At 58.6% G+C, this 27992-nt stretch overlaps 8 protein-coding genes across 8 annotated transcripts; all 8 read right to left on the reverse strand.

Annotated features, from left to right (window-relative positions):
* Positions 1 to 666: 666 nt before the first annotated feature.
* On the reverse strand, positions 667 to 1167 carry LBRM_29_0340 (conserved hypothetical protein; the record flags this gene model as incomplete). Its single annotated transcript, XM_001566332.1, has 1 exon — positions 667 to 1167. One exon carries the CDS (start codon positions 1165 to 1167, stop codon positions 667 to 669), a length of 501 nt encoding a protein of 166 aa, XP_001566382.1.
* Positions 1168 to 1812: 645 nt separating this feature from the next.
* Positions 1813 to 3528, reverse strand: LBRM_29_0350 (conserved hypothetical protein; the record flags this gene model as incomplete). The annotated part of the gene is made up of 1 exon (XM_001566333.1): positions 1813 to 3528. The coding sequence occupies one exon, from the start codon at positions 3526 to 3528 to the stop codon at positions 1813 to 1815; it is 1716 nt and encodes a 571-aa protein (XP_001566383.1).
* Positions 3529 to 4557: 1029 nt separating this feature from the next.
* Positions 4558 to 5796, reverse strand: LBRM_29_0360 (conserved hypothetical protein; the record flags this gene model as incomplete). Its single annotated transcript, XM_001566334.1, has 1 exon — positions 4558 to 5796. The coding sequence occupies one exon, from the start codon at positions 5794 to 5796 to the stop codon at positions 4558 to 4560; it is 1239 nt and encodes a 412-aa protein (XP_001566384.1).
* Positions 5797 to 7036: 1240 nt separating this feature from the next.
* On the reverse strand, positions 7037 to 8731 carry LBRM_29_0370 (conserved hypothetical protein; the record flags this gene model as incomplete). Its single annotated transcript, XM_001566335.1, has 1 exon — positions 7037 to 8731. The coding sequence occupies one exon, from the start codon at positions 8729 to 8731 to the stop codon at positions 7037 to 7039; it is 1695 nt and encodes a 564-aa protein (XP_001566385.1).
* A 4188-nt stretch (positions 8732 to 12919) lies between these two features.
* On the reverse strand, positions 12920 to 14059 carry LBRM_29_0380 (conserved hypothetical protein; the record flags this gene model as incomplete). Its single annotated transcript, XM_001566336.1, has 1 exon — positions 12920 to 14059. The coding sequence occupies one exon, from the start codon at positions 14057 to 14059 to the stop codon at positions 12920 to 12922; it is 1140 nt and encodes a 379-aa protein (XP_001566386.1).
* Positions 14060 to 15030: 971 nt separating this feature from the next.
* LBRM_29_0390 (conserved hypothetical protein) lies at positions 15031 to 16935 on the reverse strand (the record flags this gene model as incomplete). The annotated part of the gene is made up of 1 exon (XM_001566337.1): positions 15031 to 16935. One exon carries the CDS (start codon positions 16933 to 16935, stop codon positions 15031 to 15033), a length of 1905 nt encoding a protein of 634 aa, XP_001566387.1.
* Positions 16936 to 19627: 2692 nt separating this feature from the next.
* LBRM_29_0400 (conserved hypothetical protein) lies at positions 19628 to 21754 on the reverse strand (the record flags this gene model as incomplete). The annotated part of the gene is made up of 1 exon (XM_001566338.1): positions 19628 to 21754. One exon carries the CDS (start codon positions 21752 to 21754, stop codon positions 19628 to 19630), a length of 2127 nt encoding a protein of 708 aa, XP_001566388.1.
* A 3648-nt stretch (positions 21755 to 25402) lies between these two features.
* On the reverse strand, positions 25403 to 26728 carry LBRM_29_0410 (conserved hypothetical protein; the record flags this gene model as incomplete). Its single annotated transcript, XM_001566339.2, has 1 exon — positions 25403 to 26728. The coding sequence occupies one exon, from the start codon at positions 26726 to 26728 to the stop codon at positions 25403 to 25405; it is 1326 nt and encodes a 441-aa protein (XP_001566389.1).
* Between the last annotated feature and the right edge of the window lie 1264 nt (positions 26729 to 27992).

Raw genomic sequence — 27992 nt, forward strand, 5'->3', positions numbered from 1 at the left:
TTTAAGTAGCGTTGGTCACCGCGGAAGTGAAGAAACACAGAAGCAAAGAGAGAGAGAGAGAGAGGGCGGGGGGACAAGAGATAGTGGAATGAGGAGATGAGAGGAGGGAGCAGGGCGCGAGCTGTAGGTGCACACCACTCACGCGCACACATACATTCGCGCATTCACTGTGCGCAGCCGCACCCCTCACGTGATGAAACGCGCACACAGTAGCACGAGTAGTAAAAGGCGCTTTACACAGTACTCCGCCGACGCTCCTCAGCGGTCACACTACATTACCTTCTGTCGAAGAGCGCCAGTCTTGTGTGCGGAGCCGCTAGTGCTGCTGGGTGTTGGGTATGTGCGCCACACCATCCCCGTCGTTCGATCCACTCGCGGTGGCACTGCAGAAAGTCCAAGGCGGTAGGAGCGATACAAATGGCAGCCCAGAAGCACAGCACCGATCCCCTGCCTGCCATACACGACGCCCCACCCCTTCCTCAAAGGCCGACAAGCACAAAGACGCCAGAGCGAAAAAAAAAAACAAAGAAAAGGCGCGTCGCCCCTGCCCAACGTACACGGCCCACCGCATCCGCAGCGCACACGTGCCCCTGCACACCATAACGCGCACTTAATGCCACGCCACGCAAAGCATGAGGAACTCGCGGCCGAGTTTGGCGGTGCCACTCAGTAAGACAGCATGCCCAGGATGTCATCCAGCTCCGCATCCTCAAAGCGGTACAACGACGGGATCAGCTCCACCGCCTCCCTCGTCGTGGTGGGTCGCAGCGTCGTGAGAGCGATAATCTCAAAGGGCTTCATGCGCTCCGTGCGAGACCCAGCTGAAAGGGCAGCGGTGGGCAACGCCGTGCCCTCCGGCGGCAGCACTGCGTAGCCATTTCCGTCAACCTGAAGTCCCGCCAAGTGTGTGTTCGCATAGCCGCCGCCATAGGCGCGCAGTCGCAGTCGCTTCAAGTGCAGGCTGCTCACTACACTCTCCGGGGCGCAGTCTTCCTGCAGGATATCTACTGCCTCACAGCAGGACTGGATTAGCACGCCTTTGATCTTGTCTGTCTCCTCAGCGCCGATGCGCTTCTCATGAAGAATACGCGCTACGATGGGAAGGGACAGCGGCTCGGCGTTGTTGAAGACGGGGCCGAGGTTTCCCTCGACGTAGCTCTCCTCCATATGTATGCTTGCGTGCGTGCACAATGTGCGCCTGTCCTCTGCTGCGGCGCACGACTTGGCTACGTTATCGTGTGAGCGTGTGCGGCTTTCTCACCCAAGCCGAAGAACGGGAAAAGGGGAGGGGGCGGACAGTGGAGGTGCAGTGTGCTGAAGGGGCAGTCGAAGGAGCACACAGGAGGGGAAGCGCAAGCTGCGATCAGTGCAGCCAATGTGCGCACATTTACCGAAGCGAAAGGACAGCGGCATGGGACGGCGGAGGTGGAAAAGGGAAGAGCAATTCCAAAGTGACCTCGTTCCCAACAGAGGGATAAAGGGTGCACCACGCACCCGCCTCCACACACGCCGACGACGCTGCACGCCCCTGCCCTGATCGGCATTCAGCCTTGTCATTTCGCTTGCTGTTGCTTGTTGCCTTGTCGGTTAGCGGGGGTCTGCCTCTCTCTCTCTCTATGCAGGCGAGAAGGGCCATCCAACACACAGTCACGCAAGGGAGAGAAGGAGAGCACAACAAAGCAAAGTGCGGTGATGAGGAGGGCAGAAGAACAAGCACTGACGCGCTGACCGCTGCTCTTCGTCCCCCCTCCACACCCTCTCTCCCGCTTTGTCTCCTTCGCCTTGCTTGTGTTGTGGTATCCGTCCACACCTTTACGAGTAGCGCGGGCGGGTAGGGTGTAAAGAGGGCAGATGGATGCGCACGCCGACTACTATCAGATCAGCGAAAGGCTCCACAGTGGGCGCGTCGCTGTTGTCCCTAACGTATTGGGAAAGGGAGGAGCGGCGGCGAAAAGGGCGGACACAAGGCAGCACCCCAGACGATATGGTCGCTGGGTTGTATGGGAAAGCACAAGGGGGGCGCGGTGGCTCTGCGCCAGTAACTCGACGCTGGTACCTATGGTGGTGCGGCGTGGATGTAGAGAACCTCAGCCGTGGGGCCACGTCCTGTGCAAGCAGAGGCACTCGCCCCTGTGCTGACGAGACACGAACAGTGTCCACTGCCTGCCACGGCTCGGCTGGGCGCACTGGAAGAAGTGATCTCTCCGACAAAGTGCGATGAGCTCGGATAACTTCTACACCGCCCCTGATGGGGAGCGTCTGAGGTGGATGCGGTGTATAGCGCTGTTGCTGCGAGGGTATGGGCGACGAGAATGCCCCACCGCGCGGTGTACTGGCTCGTCCGTAGAGCCCAGAAGTGAAGCGCTTCGCAGGCCCGGATGTGGGGCGTGACGTCGGCGACAGGGAAGATGCCCAACGAGTCGCACCGCAACCCGCGAGCAGCCGAAGAGTCGCACTGTTGCGCGCAGCGAGCGCCTCGTTGACCGGACACGGCATACGACCAGCATAGAAGGACGGGTGCGGCGGATAGCGTGGCAGCGGGAGGGTGGCAGCCCCCAACTCGGCGCGTCCACCTTCACCTGCAGCAGGCTCCACGTGAGTTGCGTGTGCAGCAGACGTTTCGTCAGTGCAGGAAGCAGGAGCAGGAAACAGTACAACGCCTGACTCACGATTGCGTTCAGCCTGCTCGTCGTCGTCGTTCGGCGGCAACTCCGCACTTGACGAGGGCAGAAGGGGCGAGTTGGCTCGAAGTGCGTCGGCTCCATCACGCATCGCATTTCTGTCGGCCGCCACGGCTGCAATGCCGGTTACGGCGACAGCAGACACCAGATGCATCGGCACAGGCGGGGTCGATGGGTGGGTCGGTGCCGCCGTCTCAGCAGGGCAAAAAGCGACGGCCCCCTCCCAGTTGCCGGGATCTGGCAAAATTGGCACTGGAATGCTCGGCGGAAGAAGAGGAGCTGAATCCAGCAGTGCAGACAATGGCGCGGTGGTGGTGGCATCACTCTGTTGTTCATGCGTAGCAATGGCGTCTGAGGACACTGGATGATGATGTCTATGTGATGCCCTTTCTGCGCCTGCCGCAACAGTGGTGGCAGGATGAACGGGCACTGCTGTTGAGGGCTTGACCCTGAGCGGGGAGAAGCTCCCATCGGCCGACTCGCTAGCACCTCCCTCGTGCGTCTCCGCGAGGAGCAAGCCATACAGCTGTTGCAGCATCGTGCACTGCGACTGCTCTGCTGGGCTAGCGCAGTTGTGTAGCAAGAAACCGAGCGCGGTGTGGTCTTTGGCGGATGTCAGCACGGACAGGGTGGTCGACTTCGCTGCCTGCCCTGCAACGCGGGTAACCTCACCGGGTTCGGTGGACAGAGGTGGAGGAAGGGGTGTCTGGGTGGCGAGTGGGGTGGGCGCCGCTGTGAAACCGCCAGCAGCCCCTTCTTTCTCAGCGCGAATCAGCTCAGTCAATCGCACCAGCTGCGGGAGGTCCGACGCCTTGGCGCCACACTGGTTGATAAGAAGCGACAACATCGCTTGCGGCACCACTGCTCTCTCTTTAAGTGTACGTGTGTGGGTCTGTGAGTATAATAGGGCACCGTTGTGCGGTGCGCAGGGACCAGACGACAGGTAGTCGCTCGCTTTCTTCCGCTCACCCGAGAAAGCGAGCGACGGTCTAAGTGGGGTGTGGTGCACTGCCGGGAAAGAAGACACGAGGAGTGGGATACGGAAGTGGAGAAAGACGGCGTGCCTGTGGAGGAGAAAGGGGAGAGCAAAAACAAAACAAAACAAAACACACAACTCACGAGTAATCCCGACCGCATGTCTGCACACACAGAGAGAGAGAGAGACACACAGCCCGGCATCGGCGCAGTGGCGAGTAGCGGCACTGGCAATCGTCCTTGTTATACATCACTGTGCACCCGGGTCACCTTCGCGCGTACGGCCGCGTGTGTATGGCCGGCCTCCCACGGTGTTCGCAAGGTAAAGAGCAACGGGTCCCTAAGCGACCTTAAAGAGAACGGAAAAGGGAAACAGGAGCGCCGGGTCTCCCAGTGAGGAAGAATGGCAGCACCGGTGGAGACAGCGATCACGCATCATAGCAGCCAACTTGACCAGTCACACTGTGCTGTGCACGAGGCCCGATTGCAGAGCTCAAATACACGAGGTCCACCTTAAAGCGAACGCATAGAGAAGACGCGTAGGTGCAGTCAGAAATGATTCACCGCCGCCCACGCAGCCACCAGTCCACCCCCTGTGCCCCAAGCCTGAGGACATGCGCCTCTTTGTCGGTCCTCTGAATAGTCACTGCAGTCTCCTCTCCCCCTGAGCGTCCGAGTCGTCAGTGCACACCATCATTGCTGGCGCCAACACAGGCAGAAAACATATGGCACAGACACGCCCATGCAGCATCTAAATCAAGGTGGTCAGTGCGTGTGTGTGCGCCCATGTCATGTAGGGCACTGCGCAAGCGCACTTCTGCGCGAGTCCTCTCTTCTTCACCGTTTCTCTTTCCCGCCGTCCCACGCGCCCGCCCTCGCTTTCCAGTCCGCACACAGGCGTCTAGGAGAGGGGCGGCAGTGAGATGCTGCCGTTCCCCGCGCCCGAACCCTCTGCTCCCTCCAACAGCAAGTCTACAAGGGTGAGGTGAGATGCCCAAGGGTCAACACCACTGACCTCAGTCGGCATCGGCGCGGTGGAGAACACATGAGGGTCGGCAATTGCGGCGTAGCCCACCGTCTCTTCCTGTTCTCGCGACTCTCCGGCCTCCCAGCCCCGACGCATAGCGATCGTGGTGGCTGCAGCAGCGCGGCCGGCAAGTGAGCGGTAGAGGTCCACAGCACTACCATCCTGCCACAGGGGCTCACCTAGTAGGCTCTTGCCGGCTACTCCCACGAACTCTGCCATCGACGCCTTCAGGGGCTGTTGCCAGGAATATGTTCCATCGCTCAATGTCGCTCTCTCCTCCTCCTCCTCCGCGCGCTCGGCCATCTCTCGGAGCCACGCAGAATGCGGCTGGGTGATGTCGTCGGTGTTATCTGCATCAGCAGGTTCGGCAGGGTCAGTGATAGAGCCCATGCCTGCCTTGCTCGCCAAAGTGGCCGTGAGCGACACCAAGATGGAGCGCAGCCTATCGGCCGACACCACCGCCGGCGGGGATGGAGAAGTGCTCGAGAACGGCGCCACTGGCGCAACCTCTGTCATGTCAGCCGACTCTGCGACCTCCGGTTTGACATCAGCGGCGGAGTTAGCACAAAGCTGCGCTGATACCGCTACCGAGACAGGTACAGCCACTGGCACAGTCTTCTCCTCCTCCACATGCTGACCCAAGGTTGTTATAGCGGAGTAGGAAGACGGTGCAAACCTCTGCGGCCACGGCGCGTTGGAGGCAGCGTTGCCGCCGCGTCCACTTCCCTCACCCACAGCAGCAGTGCTGCTGGGGCTGGCTCCACCGCCAGGGTCGACGTTAAAACCACCTGGCTTGCCCGGAGTTCTCGGGGTATCACCCTCGTCGCCGGCAACGCCAAAGTACGGAATTACGTGGGCGAAGGAGCACGCGGCATGGTTATGGCAGTTACCCTGACGCCAGTTGAGACACAGCTTCATGGAGGCATCCAACTTTCCCTCGCGTCGCAGAGCGAAGGCAGCCTCGCTGCCCTGTGTGGGGCTGAGGTCATCCTCGGCTACCTGGATGACCTTGTTTGCCGCTACCTGGACCGCAATGTGGTCCGTGATGCTCGTTGGCTGCAGTAGACTCTTCGTAACATCCACCGCTTTTGATCGCGGCTTGTTGCGGCCCATTTTGCGATTTTTTTTTTGCGTCGACTACCCCAATCTAGACGTAAGGAGCGCGCGGCTGACTTCTTCTTACCAGCGTGCGCGTGTCTGCAGGTATTCCTCGACTGTCTCTCGCTCCCCCCACCCGCACTTCGGAGGTGTGCGTCGGCAACGTTGCGGAGCGGGCCGCAAACTCCTCGTTTTAGCTTCTCTTGCAAGTTTCTCTTTTCTGTTCCCCTTGCTTGTATGGGCACGTTGGTGTTCTGCCCCGCAGATGAGAAGGCGTCGAGTCCAGTCGCGCAGTCGGGGTCCCGCTCGCGCCATGATGTTCAGGCAGCAGTGTGAGAGAGAAGGGTGAAAGCAAAGGAGACGGAGTGGCAGTGCGGGGTTGTCGGTGTGTACCGTTCACGCACGTGCCCACGTATTGCACCCAGACGACAGGTCACCACCAGAACCAAGAGAGGGGAAAATCGAAAGGCGATGCACGTCGGCATCAGACAGGGAGAAAACACTGCATGCGCATGCATAGCCTGGCGGTTGCGCAGAGGCCCTTTGCAACGACAGGAAAAGGACACACGCGATGGGCATATGTGAGTATCGAGAAGGTGCAGATGCTACCAGCGATGCAACGTAGCGGTCACCCTGCCGTTGCATTCCATTTTGTCGACGCAGCACTCACTTCCGGCATCTTTCCACCGTGGTTAGTGCGCGCAACTCTTAACTAATGCACCGCTACCCAGCAGTGGACAAGCACGTGAGCAAGGTTCGGGTGACCCAGTCCCCCCTCCTCCCCCTCACTCTAACTGCCGTTATCTCGTTGTTCACCTTTTTTTTCCGTGACGTTGAGTGCCCTGTGTACACGGTTGCGTGTCCTTTAGGTCAATCACCGCCACGCCATCACACGCTCCCATACACATCCACACACCATCGCACGTACAAGGGAAAGAAAGAATGCGAGAGGGCCGCCTGAGTAACGTGACAGCGTGTCTCCTCCGGCTCGTGCCAACTCTGCCTTTCCGTCTCCACCTTCTCGTCTCGCGTAACAGGAGCGTCAGGGGCACAGCTCTCCATTACCATCACTTCCATCGCGCCAGCACAGACACACGCAGCGAGGCAGAGAGAGACGGCAGCGCCCATTTTCACCAAAACTGCACCTTTTCCATAGCATATTCACGCACCAAACTCGCTACAGAAGCCCCCTGGCTGCTATTCAGCCAGCTCAATCGGACTCACACACATACACGTACACGCACTCAGCAGCAACTTACTTGCCCGCCTTCGCTGTGAGGGAACCGGCGTTGCGGTGCGTTCGCGATACCTCGACCCGGTGGCGCAGACGGCGGCCACGACGGATTGACTTCCTCACAAGCGCCGCGTCCCTCTCCATCACCTCCTTCCGATTTGTGTACTCCACCTCCAGATGCGCGCGGATGCCGATCTTCGACACATCGGGGTGGTTGATTCCGTACAGCTGGTCGTACCGCGTCTCCGGCACCTCGTTCATCCACGTGCTGCTGCGCTCGTGGATACTCTTGGTGTCATCGTAGTAAATGTCGCCAGCCCGCACATCATCCATGCGCTCACGCTCCTTCGTCACCGATAGCAACGACTCCAGCGCGTCGCGCTCCCACGGGTGGCGCTCCGTGAAGAAGGCGGGAAGCTCCACCATGGCGGCGCTGGCCATGGTACTGTCTGGCTGCGATGGGTCACGGATGGGAGGCAGCATCTTGGTTGTGTTCTTCATGAGATGCAAGTCGTACATCCACCCGTGGCGGCGGCGGAATTCGATGAAGTCGAACTGCTTGACTGCCCGGCCCCACTCGTAGAAGCGGTTGCGGTAGATGGAAAATTTGCGCAGCGCATCCTCCACCTCATCACGCAGCGGGCCAGAGAGGTGCATCCGCGGAATGCCGAGCTCATCCATCTGCGCCAGCACAATCGGCACCTTCTTCTTCTCCACCGCATGAACGCTGCCGAACCGCTGCAGGCCCTCGGAGGTGGGGGTGTAGGCATGGTCTACCACGCTGCGGAGGTACAGCTCCGCGGTCAGTGGACTCGCGCGTGGAAAGCGGAGGTCAACCAGCTCCTGCCACAGCCCATCACAGCGGTCAAAAAGCCTCGCCTCGCGGTTGCCGAGCAGCAGCGCGTTGTAGCCGCGAATCGTGACGTGCTCTGCGTGACGACTCCGCACAAAACGGAAGACGTCTTCAGCCTCCGCAACGTTGCCCGTGAGCGCCAGCGCCAAAACGACGAGATCGTAGGTGGATGCCGTCGGGCTAATGCCACGGACACCCATGCGATCGTACACAGCGTTTGGAATGGCCTTCACATGTGCGTAGCCACACGTCATGAGGGTGCGCATGAGCGCGTTCGTCAGCTGAGAAGCAGTAGGGGTCGACTCGAGTCGAAAGCTGCCACACTCATGCCCTAGGGCAGACATAGCCATGTCGTACCACCGGTACGCTTCAGCCGCCCGCTCTGCGCCTGCATTATCACCCAGTAGCTTAAAGGTCAACGCAGGGTCACAGGCTGCCTCACTGTGCAGAATGCAGGCGCCGAGGTCACTGGCTCGAAGGGAGCTGATCAGATGAATGTAGTCCATAGCGCGTAACTCTTTGCTCCCATGCATTACATCCACTAGTGCGGCTGCCTCGTTGTGCATGCCGCAACTCGCCAGCTGACTGGCGAACGTCAACCTCTCCGGTAACGAGGCAAGCGGCTTCTCCTGATGTTTCGCGTACTGTCGACGAAGGGAGGCGACGTTCTGGTTGTACTGGCGCAGGTACATCTCCCGCTCACGCTTGCGCTGCAACAGCACGACGTGCTGTTGACGCTTCGTGATGCCGCTGTAGTAGTAGACGCCCTCCCATTGGTTCTGTGGCTTGCGCTGCGGAAGGTTGGTGCGGATGTGGTAGTAGGATGGCACCGTCGTCCGTGCCACGTTTTGGCTCAACTGCATCTTGTGAGAGAGAAGACCGCCCGCAGGGGGTGGGGGGGCGGCCTCTCCGACCTCTCCGCCACCGGTGTAATGTGCACAAAAGGGTGTGAAAGAGATGCGGTGCTCAGCCACCACCCCCGCGCTTCAAGATCGCGAATACCGCGTGCCACTACGCCAGCAGCGGTCGAAGCAGGAGTAGCGACCAGAGAGGCTCGTGGCGACCACACGCAAAACGAAGGAATGGCGACGCTTCCGGGTGAGATGAAGCCGCACGGTGGATGAGCGAAATCGATTGTAAAACGGCTCACGTGCCGCGATGAGGAAGGATAGAGAGAGGCGCACACATACACCCCAAACAAGACAGGGATAGCGCGACCTGGCGGCCGCCGTCAAACGACACATGTGAAGACGGTCACGCGCAAAAGTCGCGGAAATCGAGCGAGAGAGGGACACAACACAAGAAGATGTAAAAGAACTCAAGAGTCCCCCTTCATTCTCGCAACGCGGGCATGTCAAGGTGGCAAAGGCTCGAAGCTCCGCGCCTTACGCGCATCCCCTCTTTAGGCGGCGAAGGAAGCGTCATCAGCGGCTGAGGAAGAGAGGGAAAGGACAAACAGAGATAAAAGATGAGTAGTGCGCCTGCGCAGGTAGAGAGGGGAAAGGGGTGCACGCGTGCCCCCAGCTCCGTCCTCGCCACGGTGTGTTTTCCACGCTATATTGCTCCTTGTGCTCTTGTCCTTTAACTTGCATGTGGAAGTCCTCCAACGGCCTCTTCTTGCAGCTCGTCATTCCACAACAAACAAGCCTACAGGCTTCCACACACAACCAAGGCTCGCCTACCTCGTCCGCACCACGGCTAAACCCTTCCTCTCTAGGACGAACCGCCTGCCGTTGAGTCAGGCCACGCGTCTATAGCAGGGCCGTCGTGACTTCTCTCGTCCCACTTTCGAATATGTGCTGCGCGATCGGTTGCCAGACCGACCAGGATGGTCTGCATGCCCTGATCCGAATGACCTATGTTCAGGGGCCTACTCGGCGGTGGAGGCTCTGGCAGGGATGGGGCTACAGCACAGCTAGAGAAGTAGCAACAGGCACACCACCTGCACTCCATCTCGTCATTGCCCCTCACTCACCACCACAGGAATCCAAAGCACGGACATGTGCCCGTGCAGAACTGGCCGAGGATGATCGCCTTTCGGTTCGAAAGTTCAGCATCTTGGTCTTTGAGGTGGGATGGTTGCCTCCCAGACAGACGGTGAGCGGGGGGAAGCACCAGCAATGGTAACACACAGAAAGCGGAAGGGACCAGCAAGTAAGGGCGAAGAAGAGCGAGTGGGTGGCCACCACAGCTGCATAGGTGTCCTTGCAATGACGAAAAAAAGAGAGCGCCACGCGCATACGCACAACAGGAGTGCTGTGGGGCCATCCCCATGCCATACACAACAGCACCACAAGGCCACCGGTAGAGTCATGAATGCAATGGGCAGCGTGAAAAATGCTTCCATCATGAAACCAAAATATGCCAGAGAAGAAGAAGAAAAAAAAAAGGTAGTAGCCATCCGAAAACATAGGCTGTGGCTGAAGGATAGCGACACAGGGTAAGAGGAGTAGAGAGAGTCACGCAGCAGCAGCAGCAGATGATGATGATAGGGAGGGGAAGGGAATAGACGCGAGCGTGGTCAGAAACAACACAATCAAACACAAGCACGCTTAAACGCACACCGCCACCCTGCCGTCGTCGCTACGCCATACTCTGCCCCTGCCACCCACTCTTTACTCGAGAGCGTGCCCACACTCAACAACGAACACGGCTAGACCCAGTCAACACCAACCAAGAAGCAACGCAAATGAGGAATATGTGCAAGAGAGAAGAAAATGAGAGAGGGGACACGCATGATGACAACGGTTCCGCCGAGGCTTGGGTAGAGCAAACGGATAAAGAGAGGAGAAAAGCGTGATGTATAGTGCCGGTACTCCTGCTAGTCGCCTACGCCTCTGCAGCAACCCTTCCACACTTACGAGAACAATTTTCGCTGTGCTTGTGAGTCTCACGTTTTCCTCTACAGAGACGTTTTGGTTAGGACTAGACCCCGTCTCTCCCCCACCCACCCATCCACCTCCGTAGTCGAACTTCACCGTGTGGGTGTATGAGTTCTTCACTTGGACTGGGCTCAGTTTCGTGTGCATCACACATCGTCGGTGCTCTCAGCGCCGGTGTGCACAAGAAGACTGAGGGAAGATACTCCTGGGTTCTTCGCCTTGGCGCTCTCCGATATGTAGACTACGTAGCTAACTGCTGTTGGATGCGTAGGATGGCAGTGCGTATGAGCCCCAGAAAATAGTCCAGCGCCAATCCCGAATCCACCGCAGCGGCTCTTCCACCACAGATGCCGTTAAAACAGCCGATCCCGCGGCGAGCGATGAAGGGAAAGAAAAGAAAAAAAACAAAAGATGAGAGAAGTTAGTCCCCCGCCAGACCGCGTTGCCACGAGCGGGGGACAGCCTTTCAAGTGCCTGCCCGCATAGCGGAGACTTCTCAGATCCGAGTAAAGGCACTGCCGAGTCGTCGGCGACGCGGCGCGTGGCACCTCGAGTGGCGGCCGAAGTCCTCGGCGAGGCTGCGCGGCAGGCCATTCACCAAGCTTTGCTGGATTACAATGTTAAAGAGCACCACATCTACGCCTCCTATGAGAAGTAGAAGCTTATTGGGTGCGCGCGCAGCCGGTTAAGCCAGTGGCCTCCTCCGACTCCGCCGAAGCCGTGGTGCATCCCCTGTGCTGCCACGATTGCAGACTCACCCGTGACCGGTGCGATGCGCAGTGTCCGCCTTCTGGCCCCCACCAGCTCCTCTGACAGCAGAGCCTGCAGACACAGCATCGCCGCTAGGGGCTCTGCGTGTGCCGAGTGCTTCGCTGTGAGGTACCCATAGTTTGTCAGCGGGTCCGCAGCCCGCCCTTGCGGCTGACATCCGCCGCTCCCCGCACCTCTGTTTGAGTTGCCGCGGTACGCAGGGCATCGTCCTGTTTCCCCTTTCTGGTCGTCTGCAGAGTTGTGGTGCGGAAGAGCTCCGTCGTGTGGTGTTTGAGGTCGTCCTCCGCGGCAGCCGCGCCGCCTGTCATGTTCGGCGCTGCCTCCTCGAGCAGTTGACCATTCAGCTGGTTAAGCTGCCTTGTCGAAAAAAGGCGGGTATTCCACTTGCGCGATGCCTGTGCCATACTCTTCCGCACGCTCGCCGTATAGACGCTTCGCTCAAGACCAGCTATGGTAGAGAGGCGGCTAAGCGGCTGGGACGCCCACTGTCATGGCACCGAGTTCCGCCACAGGTTCCTCGACATCATCCAAGAAGACGGTGTACGTCGCGATCACCGTCTCGACTGGGGGTGAGCGAGTGGAACTTCGCACGGTTAATGGAACCTCGCTGGAGTCGCTCTTTCGCCTTGTCCTTTTCCAGCTCGCCAAGGAGTGGCGCCCCTCCTCCGTTCCGCCCTCCAATGGGCGCGCCCTGCTGTCTGCCTCAGCCCGGGGCATAGTCGCACACACACACACACACACACGCACACACTGTCGCCGTTGCTTCTTAGGGCCCTTTTCACTGATGCTCTGCAGACTGCCTTCTCTACGTTAACCAGAAACCGAGTCCGCCTTCTCGCGGAATGTCCTCGCGTCGATCACACGTCCTTGTCCCTGAGCTGCTGTAGAGTTTGCATGCGCCTCCTGAAGGATTCTTCCGCCCTGACCTGATTGCTTTCCGCCATGGCAACGCACCGGTGAGACGGAGTGCTTTAAAACGAAGAACAAGGCGGATACACTTTCTCAAACTCTTTGTAAAGCCGATAGTGTTTAGGGGGGCAGCGGGGCTTTACCGCTTCAGTCCCATCCAGCTGTACACATATTGCCCCTCCCCCCTTCACGTAGCCCCAACTTGTCCTCGTCTCTGCCTCATCAAACCTCATCATGAGAGCGTAATCGTATGCGTTCCGCTATGCCTGACCCTCGTTCGAGTTCCACGGCGAAGTCTCGCGGCGCTCCAAATCTACGCGGCTGTGCTTTATGGGCTCTTTGCACAGTCGCCTACATACGGGCCTTTACGGGCGCACACGTACGCATAGGCCACACACACACGCACAGTCATACACACGCCGACGTCGGCAGACTTTGCCAGACGAACACGACAAGTAGGGGAGGCGGGGGAAGGGGGGGCATTGGCGGTTAAGCCTCTGTAATATTGAGCTTCACAGACACGCCGGCGCCGAGTGGGTAGTGAATTTGAAGGCGCTCTTTGGTGTCTAGAATGCTCCGCCTCCCCTTAATCCTTTTCACCATGGGATGGAAGCTGAGGAACGCCTCATAGCCGCCACTCTTGACGTAGCGGCTCATGGAGACGTCGATCGTCATGAGCTTGCCGGCACACCAGGTGCCAACCATCCCGCCCTTCATGGGTGTGTGGCCCACCACCATTAAATTGATGTCAATCCTCTCCTTTCTCTTAAGTGCCGCGATGCCGGCAGAGAGAGGACCACAGTCGCCGCTCATGGCCGCTTGCACGATACTGCTGTCCCACAACGGGCTTTGTTTGTCATGAAAGGGGTTCTTCGCCAAGCTCGTCGACGAAGCCCCCTCAAACCACGCGGCATTGAGTTGGTCGACACCGAGACGGCCATGTACGGCGGTCAGCCCACCATGCACGAACACGATGTCCGAGACTACCGCCACAGCTAAGTTCTCCTCGATCATCATGCGCCCGTAGCGTCCGTCAGGGCCGTAGAGGTAGCGTAAACCGACACTGCCGGCGGACAGGTTCAGTAGCCGCGGATGCGCGTTTTCCACGGCCCCGGAAAGGGCGAGCAGCTCGTGGTCTCCACTCAGTGTAATGAGGCGACCACCAGAGGCGAGAGCCTGGGGCTTGAGCTCCGAAAGTAGCTGCATCATCTGTGGAACATCGGGACCATGGCCCACGACGTTGCCCAGCTGCACCACAACATCGGTGCACCCCTCCCGCCAGGTGTCCTCATCCTTCACTAGCACATTTGCAGCACGCAGGATGTTGCGTAGGCGGTCAATGTCACCGTTCAGGTCCCCGATGGCGATGATGCGTTGGTTATGCGCACGCAAGATGCCATCGCCGGCTGGGATGCGGGGTGTGGACGGGATACTCTGCGGCGGAGGCACGCGGTGCTTTCTATCCTGGAAGCCAATTGTCGGCGTGTAAAGACCCAGCGGAATGTTGGAGACGACGAATGTGCCGGCGAGGACGAGAGCCAAAACGGTCCAAAAGAGCAGCCCTGACGCCACGCCCTTGCGCGAGTAGGCGCGCGACATAAATCGCTCCACACTACGCCGCAGTGACATCACAGCGAGAACGCAGAGGGCGTGACGGCACTGAGAAAGCGGCGAATCAAAAGACAAATGCACTCCGCACTGGCACAGTGCGCTGTTGAGGGGGGAGGGGGGCAATGTGATGGTTGATAAAGAATGGGTGTATACACGTGAAACAGTGAGCTATAAATGGTGGGGTGCTGCTCCCACGACTACAATGAGGACAGCGGAGTGGCGGTTACTTTACTCGCAGCGTCGTCGGTTAGTTTTGTGGGTTGCTCACTTGAAATAGGGAGGTGGTAAGGAGACGTGGAGTGAAGAGATCGGCAGAGATGCATGCGCGCGTACACGTGGAAAGAGTGATGGGCGGATGTAGCTGGCGTGTGCGAAAAGGACAAAGGGTAGGGCGATATACCGGGGCGGGTCGTGAGCCCCGCCCCCGCTGCACAGACACCCACACAACACAACACGAAGAGAAGGGTTGGACCGCGGCAGGCCAAAGGCCGACTCGGTGACATCTGCAGGGTATGCGACCGCAAAGCCGTGCTTTTCAGCTCAGATGCTTTCCGGCACACATAAAGCCTCCAGAGTGCAGAGAAAGGACGAGGAGGCGCCGCAGCCTACACACACACACACTCCTCCGCCTGCCCCACCTCCCCCACTCTCTCCCCCCATGTGTCCGGGGCTGTGGCGGTGTCTTTCCTTCGATATCGTTCGTCACCAGCCAGGCACATGCACACACGCACGCATGATTGGAGAAGGGGGCACGACAGTATGGCAAGAGAGTCACAACAGCAGTAAGGCCACCCAACGATAGACTAAGAACCCAAGCAAGAGAGTAGCACGCAGTAGCGTAGGGAAATACAAAGGAGGACAGAGCGCAGGCGCATGGGCCCACCCCCACATCCAGCGAGTGAGAACACTCAAAGTGCATCCTATTCCTCCTCCCCCTTGCCCCTCTTACTCCCAAGCACCACGCACGCGCCACCTCACTGTTTCACCTCTCATGCGTCTTCAATACCACGCTCTGTAATCAAGTAGCTAACCTGCGCAGGTGGGTGCGAGGGAGCATGGCGCAGCACAAGCTGACGCACACCGTGAGAAAGCGACTTGCGTAGAAGCACGCGGCAATGTGGCGCAGAGGCCCAGGAAAAGCCAAGTGCGGGTACGACCGCGCGAGTCGCTGAGGATGTCGACGCCGTAGCGGAGGTCGTGGGCGAGCGAGCACGTTTGATGGGCGCCAGCGCGCGCTGGCATTGACGGGCAGTCACTGGGACCGCACGCACTTGGTTTGCCACGATAATGCACCAGTTGTGTGTGATGGCAGCGTGCCGGAGCCGCACACCAACTGCCGCTACGGTCGCGTCAGCCTGCGCTTCACCTTGCATGTCCCACTCCCCTGCAACCACTGCAGCCGCGATGGAGTCCAACGCTAACACCACATGGCCCTGGGAGCCGGCCAGTACACGCACGGCGTCAACCAAGCTGGTGCTGCGGGGTTGCTGAGCCTCCTTGCGCGCCATGGTGGTGGAAAAAGTAATCCTCGAGTGCTGAGCAAGCTGCGGATGCGGAAGAGGCTCTAGCAGCCGCAGCACCTCCGCCACCGATGCGACGTGGCGAATCTGCAAGCGCGACAGTACTATCGGTACGGTGCATGTGCTCTCAACGCAGCTCCACACTGTCTCCATCACACAAGACGGCAGCTGCTTTAGGAGTGGGTGAAGCCGCACAGCACGAACTGCACGCCATACAGCTGCGGTGGCCAGCGGCCCCAGCCGAGAGGTGGGCACGTCCTCAGAAACTAGGTACACTACAGCACAGCGCGCCGCCTCGACAGCATCGCGGTCAAAGGCTTCACAGCACTTTGCAGCGGGACTGCTGGAGCCGCACATTTCCGCTGATGTCGCCTTGTGCGCATGGGGCGTGAGGCCTGCGTTGTTGGCCAGCGCCAGGGCTACGGCCTCGTGGCAAACATCGGTGGCGGCCTGCTGCAGGAGACACTGAAGCGCCAGCTGGGTCTTGCCTGCCCCCGCCTCACCGTACACCTCGGTGACCCATCCACTGCGGAAACCCCTGCCACCCAGTGCCTGATCAAGGCCCAGACAGCCAGTCGAACACCAGTAGGGTGGCGCATCCATGCTGCCAACCGCAGCGCGCAGCGGCTGACGGAAAGACGAGGTGGAGCGGAGAAGAGAGAGGGCCGTGCACGTCTGTAGCACACGGCGAGCAGGTGTCCTCGCTACCTGCCTGCCCTCCCGCATATTCCCTCCCAGATGGCGGTTGGCCAGTACAACGCTGGCCGCGTAGCGGATGAGAACTTCCAAGGCCTCGTCCTCTGGAGAAGCAGCGTGCGACGAGGCGTACGCCCCTGACTCGGAGTGTGTCGTCGCAGAATCTGGTGGAGGCATCGGCAGGAGTTGACGACGGTGGCAGCGCAGCGCTGCTCGAAGATTTGGCCCCTCAGCAGTCAGGTACAGGAGAAGTGAATCCACGCTCACCCGCGACCTGGCGCTCTCCAAGTCCGTTGGTGATTCTCCGTGTCCGCGTCGCACACTCGAAACGCCAAGGTCGGCCGCGACACGGTCAACCAACATCTCCAACGCCTCGTGTGTTTGCCTCGTCTCCCATCCTGATGGGAGCAGCGCACCTGGGAGTAGTGAGCTGGGACCACTGCCCTTTGCGGTCGAGGGGGGGAGGGCTGGAGCACACGTGCAGGCAGTAAGGACATCACACAGTACATCCAAAGCGGTAGAGCGGTAAAGCGAGTCCAAAGGTGTGGTGGTGTTGCCCAGGTCCGACGTGGGATCTTCCTCTGGCTCCTCGTCCCCACCGCCTCTACAGGGATGCACGGACGATAAGGGACATGGTACACAGCCTCCCGCGTCCCTGCGCACGTGTGCAGCAGGCATTAATGCGCTCCTGTGAGCCTGGGGAGAGAAGGAGGGGTGATGGGCACCTCCCTTTCCTCCGCCTCTCGCTGGCTATGTGCTCTGCGCAAAGACACCTCGCGAAAACTGTGAGGCGCCTCGTTACCGATCTTTTCACATAAGCGAGTTTCAGCTGTACTGCTGCTGTACAGCTGAAACCACATCTGTATGAAAGAGGTTTCAAGACGAGAGAAGCCGTGTGCGCGTGATGCAACGATGAACTACAGCCGAACCGAGTTGATGGTGCGCGCTTACTGGGGTGCTCGGGGAGTGCGCACGCGCATGATTGTGGTCATGGAAGATTTGTGGTAGGAATACGCGGCATAGCCGAAGAGAAGAAGTCATTGAAGAAAATGCGCAAGCGCAGAGGCCGCAAGTGAGAACAGCAGAACGAGTGAGAGAGGTAGGTGCACCACGCACGTGACCAGTTCGTGCGTTCTACAGGACTCCCTGAGGAAGCTGAGGGGCACGTGGACCTGTGAGCACGGAGTCGTGCATGGAAGTGGATAAAGCCATGCACCACCCCATGTTCGTTCACTGCGAACAGCTCTGTACTGCGCCATCCTTCACGCGTGTCATAACTGGGGGAAGAGCACCCGCTCCTCCTCTTCGTGTGTTGCATCTTCGGATTGGGTTGACACCGCGGTGGCGGGAAGCGGGCCAGGGACTACCAGAACAACAGCGGCGGCGGCGTGTGTTGAGAAGTGGACAAGAAGGGAGAGCCAGAGAACGGACAAAACGAGGGGAAAGAGACGACAAAACGACGACCAAAAGCCCCCGTCACGAGTAGGAGAAGACGGCAAAGGAGAGCGAGAAAACCACAAGGGGGGAGTAACGCCCTCAAAACGCGCACACACGCGCGCACGAGAGAGAGAAAATAAGCAAAGCAACGACAGCGTTAGAAGAGCATCTCAACGGCAGCAAAAGAGAACGGAGCGAGACAAGTACGCGACCATCAGCCGTAACCACACCACGCATGGGAGGAGGAGCAGAGAGAAGGAAAAGGAGGGAAGCGCGGGTGGCCTTGGGCCCCTCAAAGTATGTGGGAGAAGTGAGGGAGAGGAAACAAACGACATAAAGAGGGAAAAACAGCATCGAAGGTACCACTCGCACATCTCGCTGCAGATCACACACCTTCTAGCGCACCCCCACCAGACCGCGCGTGCATCTACCCAGAGTGGGTCGAAGAGGTGACTGCCACTTCTCTGCGGGTCCCAATGGGCACGCCAACAAGAGAATGGAGTGTTAAGCAGCCATCCACAGGTCAACAGCGATGGCTGACGCGAACGCATGAAAAAGAGAGAAATAAATTGTAGTCTACTCCCCCCCCCCTTCAAACGACTACCCGCTCGACAAGCACGTGAGACACCACCAAGGCAGGAGCCACGAGGAATGAGGACGACAAAGACAGAAAAGGGAAGGCGGCGGCGAGGGGGGGATGGTCAGGCAAGCAAGCGGGGAGCTGCAGCAGAGCGAAAGAAAAGGGGGGAAGAACAAAATGAGCGGAACAGGGCGCACGCAGAGTACGTGTGCACATCTGTGTGACACCGTACTCAGCTAGAGATGGCGAACAGAGACGAAGAGGGAAGGGAGGGGAGAGAGCGGAAGGGGGTGATGGTAGTGATGGTTATATGGCATACGAAAAGACAAGAGAAGTAGGTGCACATGATTAAATGGGAAAAAAGTGCACAACATCGCGACGGCCAATGCGGTGCGCTCACCGCCACCGCCACCACCTCCCCACACACACACACGCACACGCCGCGGCCGCTCACACACATACACACGTACGCCTCACATGCGCTAGTCAAGGTGTCTTCGCCTACCCGCACGCACACAACCACAACGAGAGAGAGACGCATGCAGAGGGATCTTGCGCACACAGTCAGTGAGAAGCAAAGCACGCACACGCCCGAACACTGCGGGAAGACGTGAGGTGCGGAGAGTAGCTGTCACTATGCGAGAAAAGGGAGACGGAGAAGAAGCAAAAAGAGAGAGAGACGGGAAGACACAACAACGCACTTGGAGGTGCACTGATTGGAGACAACACCGGTGAAACAAAAAAGAAGAAATGAGAGGGGAAGGAGAAAGGCCTAACTACGTAAGAGAGGGGGGAAGGAAGGAAGGCACACCTACACACATGTGCACACACTAGCGGCGAGAAAAACAGCGAGCAGTGGCATCCAGAGCCATAGGTAAAGAAAAACAAATAGGAAACTGGACGAAAGAGGTTGGAGAGGAGGAGAAGCACATCTCCCGCCTTCCTCTCTCTCTCTCGTATCAGTCCTCTACTCGATATGGCGTTAGGCCCCTGTATTCTTCAAATCTTCTTTAAGCACCAACAATGCGTGACAACGGCCGCCGCCGCGCTACTAGAGCATACTCGGTGCCGACCGGCGACCCACTGGGAGAAGCGAGACCGACAGCAGAGGCGCCACACCGCCTTCAGAAGGAGGTGCAAGGATCTTGTCAAGCAACGTAGGTGTTACGAAGAGAGAGACACTCGCCCAGCCGCGTGGCGTACCCGAGGCGGGTATCTCTCAAGCTGCCGCTTGCCTCCAGCGCGGCCGCCGCTGCGTCGTGCGAGGAGGAAAGAGGAAGGCTGGAGAAAAAGGTCGCCTGCCAGTCTGAGCTGCGAGGTGTCACTTTGAACAGGGGAAGAGTGGCGCTCGCCCTAAGTCGTGTGAGCGTCACGCAGCGACGCAAAGATCGACTCTCTGCGCCGGCGAAGCTCTGGTGAGCTCGCGTGGCTCGTCCTGGAAGTCACCGCTGCAGCACCCACACCAACGTCACCGGATACTCGGTTCACACTGCACGGAGCCCATGTCGAGACGGCTCCATCGTGAACGTCCTCCGCGACTGCGCTCGCCTCGCGCCGCACGCCAGCACGGTCACCAAGACTGAAGCGACTGGGATAAAACAAAGTCCGGCGCCCCTCCGCCGCGCCACCGTCGTCGCCCCGCGTACCGCTCTGCTGAGCCCGACGCTGCCGGCGTGTCTCGCGATCGAGCGCCTCGCGAGCACGTAGTTGCTGGGCGAGACTGGTAACATTCTCCAGCAGTTTTTTCTCAGTCACGCTCTGTCTCTGCGACTTCTCACGCTCTGCGCGCAGCTCGCTTTCGAGACGTCTTGCGTCCGCCTGGGCGCGGTCAAGCTGCCGCTGAAGCAGCGCTAGGTTAGCGCCCGCGGGTGCGCCACAGCCACAACTGCCGCCCTGCCCCGGTGGTGCCGTCGTACTTGTGGAAACCAGACCGGACGACCCCACCAACTGTTTCTGGGAGGCTATCTCGGTCTTCGTGGCGATTTCGCGGCGGCTCACCCCACGGGTTTTGGCTCCCCTGGTGTTCGCCCCCTGCGCCAACACCTTCACCCGCAGAATCTGCGCCTCTTCGAGAGAGTCAGCGCAGCCTGCAGCCTCTTTACACCGACATCGCGGCATGCACCCCACTTCAGTGGAGGCGTCACTCACTCCTTGCAGCTGACAGAAGCCATCACCACCGTTTGGAGAAGCACTGCTTGCCGCTGCAGCCCGAGACCCCTTGACGCTCATCGCCAACTGCCATACCTGCTGATCTAGATCATCCTTCGCCTTTTCCTTGGAGTGAAGCACGTCACGGAGACACTGTAGCTTCCAGAGCATCTCCTCCAGCTCGTGTAGTCGGTGCTGCGTCGGGGATGAGAGGGTGGAGCAGCTGCCCTTGTTGAACACCCCGACACTGGCCGAATCCGCGGTCACAACCGAGCGTGGTGCCTCGGTTGTGATGGTGCCCTCATCTCTGCGCTCCGGTGCTGGTAGCAACGCGCCAGCCAAGGTGTTGGTACCGCCCAGAAGACTCAGCTGCAGCTCCTCCTCCCTTTCTTGTAGTAGCTTCGACAACTTTGCATTACGCTGGCTAAGCAATGCCATTTCCGTCTTCGCATCGCTGAGCTTGCGCAACGCCTCCTTCTTGGCGTTGTGCAGCTCCTCATTGTATTCATCCGCCGTGCTGAGCTGCATCTTCAGCATCTCAATGACCTCGTCTCTCTGGCCGACAGCCCGCTTGAGCACGGAAACATCCTCGCTGATCTCCATCAAGTCCGTCTCCAGCGTGATGGCGTCGTAGAGGGAAATCAGGAGCTCTCGCTGCGCCTCCGATGTGATGCTGCGCATTTCATCAACCGTCATCCGCTCTAGTCGCTGCTGGCGCAGCGTCTCCTCATCTACATACTCACCGTTAGCCTCCATGTCCGTCGCGTCTACCGGTGGGGGATTGAGCGTAAAGTCCTCCTCCCTAATGCTCTCGAGAAAGGCGCGGATTCTCCGCGCAATGCGCGAGTTGTACACATCCTCGTCGTCACTGTCTCCCACGAGCTCTGCTCCACGGGTGCGGGCTCCGTCCTCAGTGGCGCTTGCGTCGCTCACGCCACTGGGGGCTAGAGCCTTTGAGGCGCGCCGTTCCTCGACCTCTCGATACGAGGAACCAAAGGGCTCTTCCTCTTGCTTTAGCTGTTGCTCACAGTTCTTCACCGCATCGCGCGCTAACGTATCCACTCGTGAGGGGGATTCCGGCAGCATCCTTGCAGGGCTATAGTGAATGATCGAGGCGCTGAGCCGGACTCCCACGCTACCCGTCCGCTCCCGCTGGGGTACGATGTTTAGGCACAACGAGGACAGATCTGACGTTCGCAGAGACGAGCTCGTGATGCGAATGGCACCAGACTCGTGTGGTGAGAAATGTCTAGACTTCTCCAGAAAGGACAACTCTGCGGTGGGGGTCGCTGCGGTGGCTGGCACACAGGAGCGGTGCAGCAACGTTTCCATGTGGGTGTGCGCCTGTATCTCTCTGGGTTGCTTCGAGGGAGTTGCAAGGAAAAGAGAGCAGCGAAACACGCGCAAAGCGGGGACAACAAACGGGAGGGACTACGCAGCACGCCTATGCGTGAGATGTGCGGATACGTAGAGAGGGAGATGCAAGCCGACACCCTCGATTGTTCGCAGACCTCTCCCTCCTCACAGCGTTTGCGCGTGCAGCAAGCAGACGGGAGAGGGAGGGGGGGGAAGGAGATGTAGGCAAACAAGTGCCAGAAGACGACGCAAGAAAGATAAGATGGAGGTGTGTGGGCAGTGGGTGAGAGTTGCATATACTCCGAGACCAACCTTGGCTTGTTTAGCGGCACCAACACCAGCAGCGCGCCAGCAGATGAACACGAGAGGAGTCGAAGATAAGAAGAAAAGAGGAAAGAGGAACACAAGACGCGGGCGGAGCGACAAGGAGACGATGGTGAACCCAAACACGCGCACACGCACAAGCCAGGTATTAGGGAAACCGGAAAGCGGTGACGGGAAAGAGAGAAAGTGAGAAGGCGCGTGCGCTGGGGAAGGGCGAAAGCAACAAAAGAAAATGAAGTGCACAGTGAGGGGAGCAAAGGACAAGTAGAAGAAGGACACACACACAGAGAGAGAGAGAGAGAGAGAGAGGAGCGCAGTGGCACGTACTTTGGTGGAGGGAGGGACGGCGAGTGCAGTCAAAAGATGCAGCCGTCTCTAATGATGAGCTGCAAACTGGACTTGCTTGGCGTCAATCGCACCTCGGCCCCTTGCCCGATATGTGTAGGTCTAAAATGTTTGGGTGTGTATTGTGTGTACGTTCCATACGTGTGCGTCTCGCTTGTGCGGCTTTTGAGCTCGCTTCAATGCGCACGTTGGCTTCACAAAAATGTACTCTACGAGAAGAAGGAGGAAATTTTGGAGAGGGGATACGGTACCCCCCCCCCACTGCCGCTGTACTGCTCGATACTTTGTGCGTCTGTCTGGATACGTAGGCGAAGTGGGGGATGCACGTTTGTCTGGGTAATACAGAGCGAGTGAGCGAGCAAGAGGGCAGCACTCTACAGAAAAACGAAAAGGGTAGACACAAGCCACACCCAAAGCCAAAATCGAGAAGTCGGCCGCACACGACCGAAGCTCTGAAAAAGGAAACTGAAAGGGAGAAAACACGAGCAGTACAACAGACCGCTGCGTAAGAAGAAGCGAAAGAGACCAAACAGGAGGAGGGAGGAGGTGAAGAAGGGTGTAAATGACAACAGTCAACGGCAATGACGGAGACAGAGGCGCAACAGCAACACGTACAAAGCGAGAGAGAGAGAGAGAGGGGGGGGAGCGAGACAACACTAGGAAAGAGAAAAGAAGGAATGTGAGAGAAATAGGGGATGGAAGGAGAAAATGTATTGCTTGAGGATGGCGCTGATGTCCTCTTTGGTGCGCTGTGGCGTGTGGTGGTGGGAATGAGGAGAGTGGAGGAGGGAAGTGGGCACAGAGACGGTGAGGGGTAGTGCTGAGACGCTTCGCGCGTGAGTGGGTGCGATGCCGAGAGAAAAAAAAAGAGAGAGGCACAGACGTCCCGTTTTTCTGCAATACGCTCTGAAGGCGTGAAAAAAAAAAAATTGCGCAATCCGTGAGCGTGCGTGCGTGCGTCTTCAGCTGAGAGTGGGTAAGCCGAGGAGGCGCGGCGACGTGTGCTACGCCTACTTTCCGTCCGATATGTATTCCTACCGGACTGCAGAAAGCCAAAATAAAACGTTTAGGACATCCGCATGATGTGATGGCGAGCGGGGCGTGTTGGAGGCAATCGTCATTCGTCCACACACACACACACACAGGCGCACACATTCACCGGCACCATCATGGTACGTGTGGCCGTTAGTGAGTGGGCATGTGTGGGCGTGGGTGGGGTCATGCATCGATGAAGATGCACAGTATGTGGATGTGCACGTGCGTGCACCGCTCATACGAGTCGAGGCGAGAGGGAAAGTCGCGCGAAGAAAGCGTAAAGCAGGAAAAAGGGGAGGCCAAAGGAGATAAGAAGGGGAGAGAGCATCATCACCTGGCGACAGACGTGGCACACCACAGCCAGCAGCTCTGGGTGGGGACGGCTGAGAAGCATGGGGTGCGGTAGCTTAAGGAGGTCGCTGCAAACTGACACGAGGAAGTGGTGCATTGATCCACCCCATCCTCCCACGGAGGCCCTCTCAGCGATAACATGAGCACCTCCTCACAGGCCTTTGGACTCGCTCCGACGAGGAAATAAAGAACAGCAGTGTCAGTGCAGGAAGCAGGGGAGAGTAACGCAGGGGGTGGGGCATAGCCGAGGAAAGAGAAGAGGAGGAAGAGACACAAATGGAGCCCAAGCGTAAAAGATGGCGCACGTGCAAGTGCGGATTGGCCTCTCTCTGCCACTTTCTTTACCCTTCGCTCCCCACCGCCATCAATGCCCAACACTCGGTGGACCGCAGAGGTCCCGAGGTGGCCATAATTGGCGCGTTGAGTGTCTTATCTTTTTTTTTCTTTCGTTGCTTTCCTGTGTACGATGTTGCTCTGCCATTGGTGTGTGCGTGAGTGTCTGTGTCGCTCAGGGCCCTCCTCCTTTGCTCTTACTCAAGTGCTGGACGTGGCCAGCGAAAACAAACACGCACAGACACACGCGTAGCAGTCGATCTTTTGGGGGCCCGCCCCCCTCCCCCTCCTGGCAGTAAAACACTCTCTATGAGGACGCAGCGGAAGAATGAGAAGGAGAGACGAAATCAGCAGGAGCAGAAGAAACAGGAAGAATACGAAGAGGAAAGGAAAGGGGCTGTGGTAACGGAAATACGCGAGAGGGGGGGAGCAAATGAGCAGACCCGCCATGTGGAAGAGAGAAAAAGAGAGAGGGGGGAGGGGGGGGGGACGGACAGAACAGAAGAGAAGAGAGAGACGACAACAAACAACAAAAACGGCAGCAGCGACCGTCGCATAGGAAAGCGCAGAGAAACTGAAGAAATGCGCGTGAGAGGATCGGAGCGCCGCAAGCGAGAAGAGGAGCAGAAGGGGGCCTTCATCCACGCACGGCACCAAAAGAGATGGCAGACAGGCAGACAGACAGACAGGTACACACACACACACACACACACACACGAGAGTGCGAGTGCAAGAGTGCAGACAACACAGTCTACACACAGGGACACAGGCATACGCACCGCCATCACAGCACTAGTGGCCACCCAACATGGTGAGTTCGAAAAAGAAAAACGCAAGCACAAAACACAAACGCGCTGAGACACACCCACCCGCACGGGTACGTCAATCAGTCGGCATCAAAAGAACAGCAGGAAGCGCCTCCGTCCAGCAGTGTACGCCCGCGGCCCCTCTATCCTTTTTGTAGGCAAGGGATCAAGAAGAAAGCCCCTCAAAGTAAAGGAAAGCAATACGCATATATACAAGGTGGCAAGTCTCGTGCATGCGTGCGTGTGGGGGGGGGGGGAACGTATGCCGGCATCGCGTACAAGCGGCTTGTCACACACAGAGACACATACATACACTTGCACATTCGCCTATGACAGGCACGGTTCTACGCTATGCATGCACCACACGCGCACGAGGAGGTAATGGGTGCTTCAGCACACCTTGTCGGTCTCCCCCGCCCACGCCCACACACTACGCAAACAAAAACAGCACGTCGTTTTCCCCACCGTACTTCTCCAGCTCTTGTTGGAGCTCCTCCACCCCTGACGCCGTCACGTACCTCGCGCGACCCTCGAAGCGCTCGGCAGCCGTGGTTGCAGTCACAGCATCAGCTGCGTCGCTGCACAACGAGCGACCGGAGGAGAGAGAGACAATCGTGGAGGTCTCAGCACCAGAGGCGTCTCTTTCATAAGACGAGGCTCCGCGGGAGTGCATCGAACCGTCACAGCCAGCGCGAATGCTCCCCCTCTGTGAAAGAACCGCCAGCGATGGGCTAAACCGCAGGCAGCTGCGCATGAGCGCCGTTTGGTTGCCGTCCTCTCCATCAGCATGCGCCGCGGTATCCGTGGACGGCTCCGTTGGCACAATGGTAGCAGGTGTCTTGGAGCGGACAAAGTCTAGCCATACTACCTCGTCCTCCTCCTCCTCCTCCACGCCACCCTCTTCAGCATCCACCACTGTGGCCTTCGATGCGCCGTCATTTCCCGCGCCGGTACTACTGTGGTCCTGGAGCTGTTGCACCGCCGTCGTTTCTGGTGCGATGGGCGGTGTCTCGGTAAGCTCCTCCACAGACATGAGCACGGTGTCCTCCGACGCGTCGCGCATCTGAAGTGGGATGAAGCGACGAAGCGACACCGCCTGCTGACGACGCCGGTCGTCTGGGCCCTTCTTGTCTCGCAGATAACCTGGCACGTAGCCACCGCCAACGGAGCAGAGCACAGATCCAAACGCAGTCCCAATGCCTGGTATCACCATTGACCCCAGCGCCGCTCCTACGGCACCGCCGGCAACGGTGCCGACACTTGTGTAGAGAGAAGTGAGAAGCTCGTAGCGGTATTGCCGAAGTGACATGCGGCTGTCCCGGTCACGCCAGAAGGCGGCATTGCTGGTGAGAAGGGTGCATGTGGTGATACCGACCTGTAGCGCGGCCGTGGTTATCGCCGAGGCCGCCGAGCCGTGCAGGCCAAACGAGGTGACTTGGTAAAAGAGGGAGCGCTTCGCTAGAGAACTCAGCGCATCGGTGGCGGAAAGGCCTCCGGCGCAGTCGCCGATGATATGCAGCAGCCACTGCAGCTGGCGCGGTGTACGCATGGAGACGCGAACGACGAGTAGTCGCATCGCCTCTCGCTGCACGTGTCCGCGAATCGTCGACGAAGATATGAGCGCCTCGCCCACAATCTCCGGCGTCAGCTTCCCAGCCGCGGCGGACATCAGCACAGCCTTGGCCACCTTCGCGCCCACACACGTGCCTATCAACGTCAGCTTTGACGTGTGATGACGAGAAATGCATGTCTGCATGGTTGGGGATGTGCGCGGGTGGGAGTCGTGGATACGTGGTCAGCACCACGCGAAGCGCCCTACTACCTCCTAAGGGATGATCGGCACAGGGCACACTGAGAAGGAAACAACAACAGCAAACAAAGCGGGGAAAACAGGGCAGGGGAAAAGGGAGTGGCAGAGCGCCAATGTGCAAGAAGAGTCGCACGAATTGAGCCTCTTAGTGAAAGCTGCTCTCGGCAGCCCTTTGGGGGCGCTGCCAAAGGAAACGAAAGCTCGCCAATCTAAGAGGCGGAAGAGAAGAACAGCAGCAGCCGGGGCTGCGTGGTGATTTGCTTCACAGAAAAGGACAAAGAAGGCAAAGGCGAGACTAATCGACTTTACAAGGAACGAAAAATCAAGAGTGTGTATACGTGTGTGTGTGTGTGTGGGTGTGGGTGTGAAAGGCGATGATAACCACGAGGAGGGGAGGAGGGGGGGGGGCAACAAAGAGAGAAAAAGAGAGCGAGCAAGAGAGGATGAAGGTGGTTCAGAGAGGTTGAGGAGGAGAGAGGTACAAGGGCTTCTAAGTGGAGCAGGGAAAGTAGGGAGCGCAGTGATGGTGCTCACGTATGGGTGGAGAAGCTCAACAACGGAAAGGGAAGAAAAAGAGATGGCTCGGATGCGCTTGCCTGCGAGTCCGCAGCGGCAGAAAAACGATCTGTGAGTATGAGTTTGGGTGAGCAAGTGTATGAAAACCGGTGCGCGTGTGGAGGCAAAGGGGCACCTCACTACGATGGTGGTGACAAATTTGCGTGGGTAGGTGGACATGTGCAGCAGCACCGAAAGAGGGCAGGTCAACGCATAAAAGAAAGAGGAAAGTGGAAAAAGTGAGGCGATGTTGGCAAGAGAATGAGTGGGCGAGGTGTGCAGGCATGATGACTCTGCGCGTGAGTAGGTGCGTTTGTATTAGACGGCCATGGTCACCACGGAAGGCGACGTGCAAGCAGCATACTCTCCGACGTCAGCAGGGCAGCGTCAGCCTCGTTATCGCTGCCACTGCAGTGCCACCCCGTCTCGCCAGCTGCTCCTCTCTCTTCAACCAAGTGCACAGACACGCGTGGTTCCTGAGCCTGCGTCTTGCTTTTTCGTTCGATCTTGAGCGGCGTGTGCGCATCATCTGGGGGGAGGGGAGGCGAGAGAGTGGGTGCATAACACGACCACAAACACAGAGAGAGAGACATGTACACACATACACGCGCGTGCTCCACATGAGATGCGAAAGGGAAGTAGTTAATGGAGGAAA

The sequence above is a fragment of the Leishmania braziliensis genome, chromosome 29 (genome assembly GCF_000002845.2).
Source record: "Leishmania braziliensis MHOM/BR/75/M2904 complete genome, chromosome 29".
Lineage (NCBI taxonomy): Eukaryota > Euglenozoa > Kinetoplastea > Trypanosomatida > Trypanosomatidae > Leishmania > Leishmania braziliensis.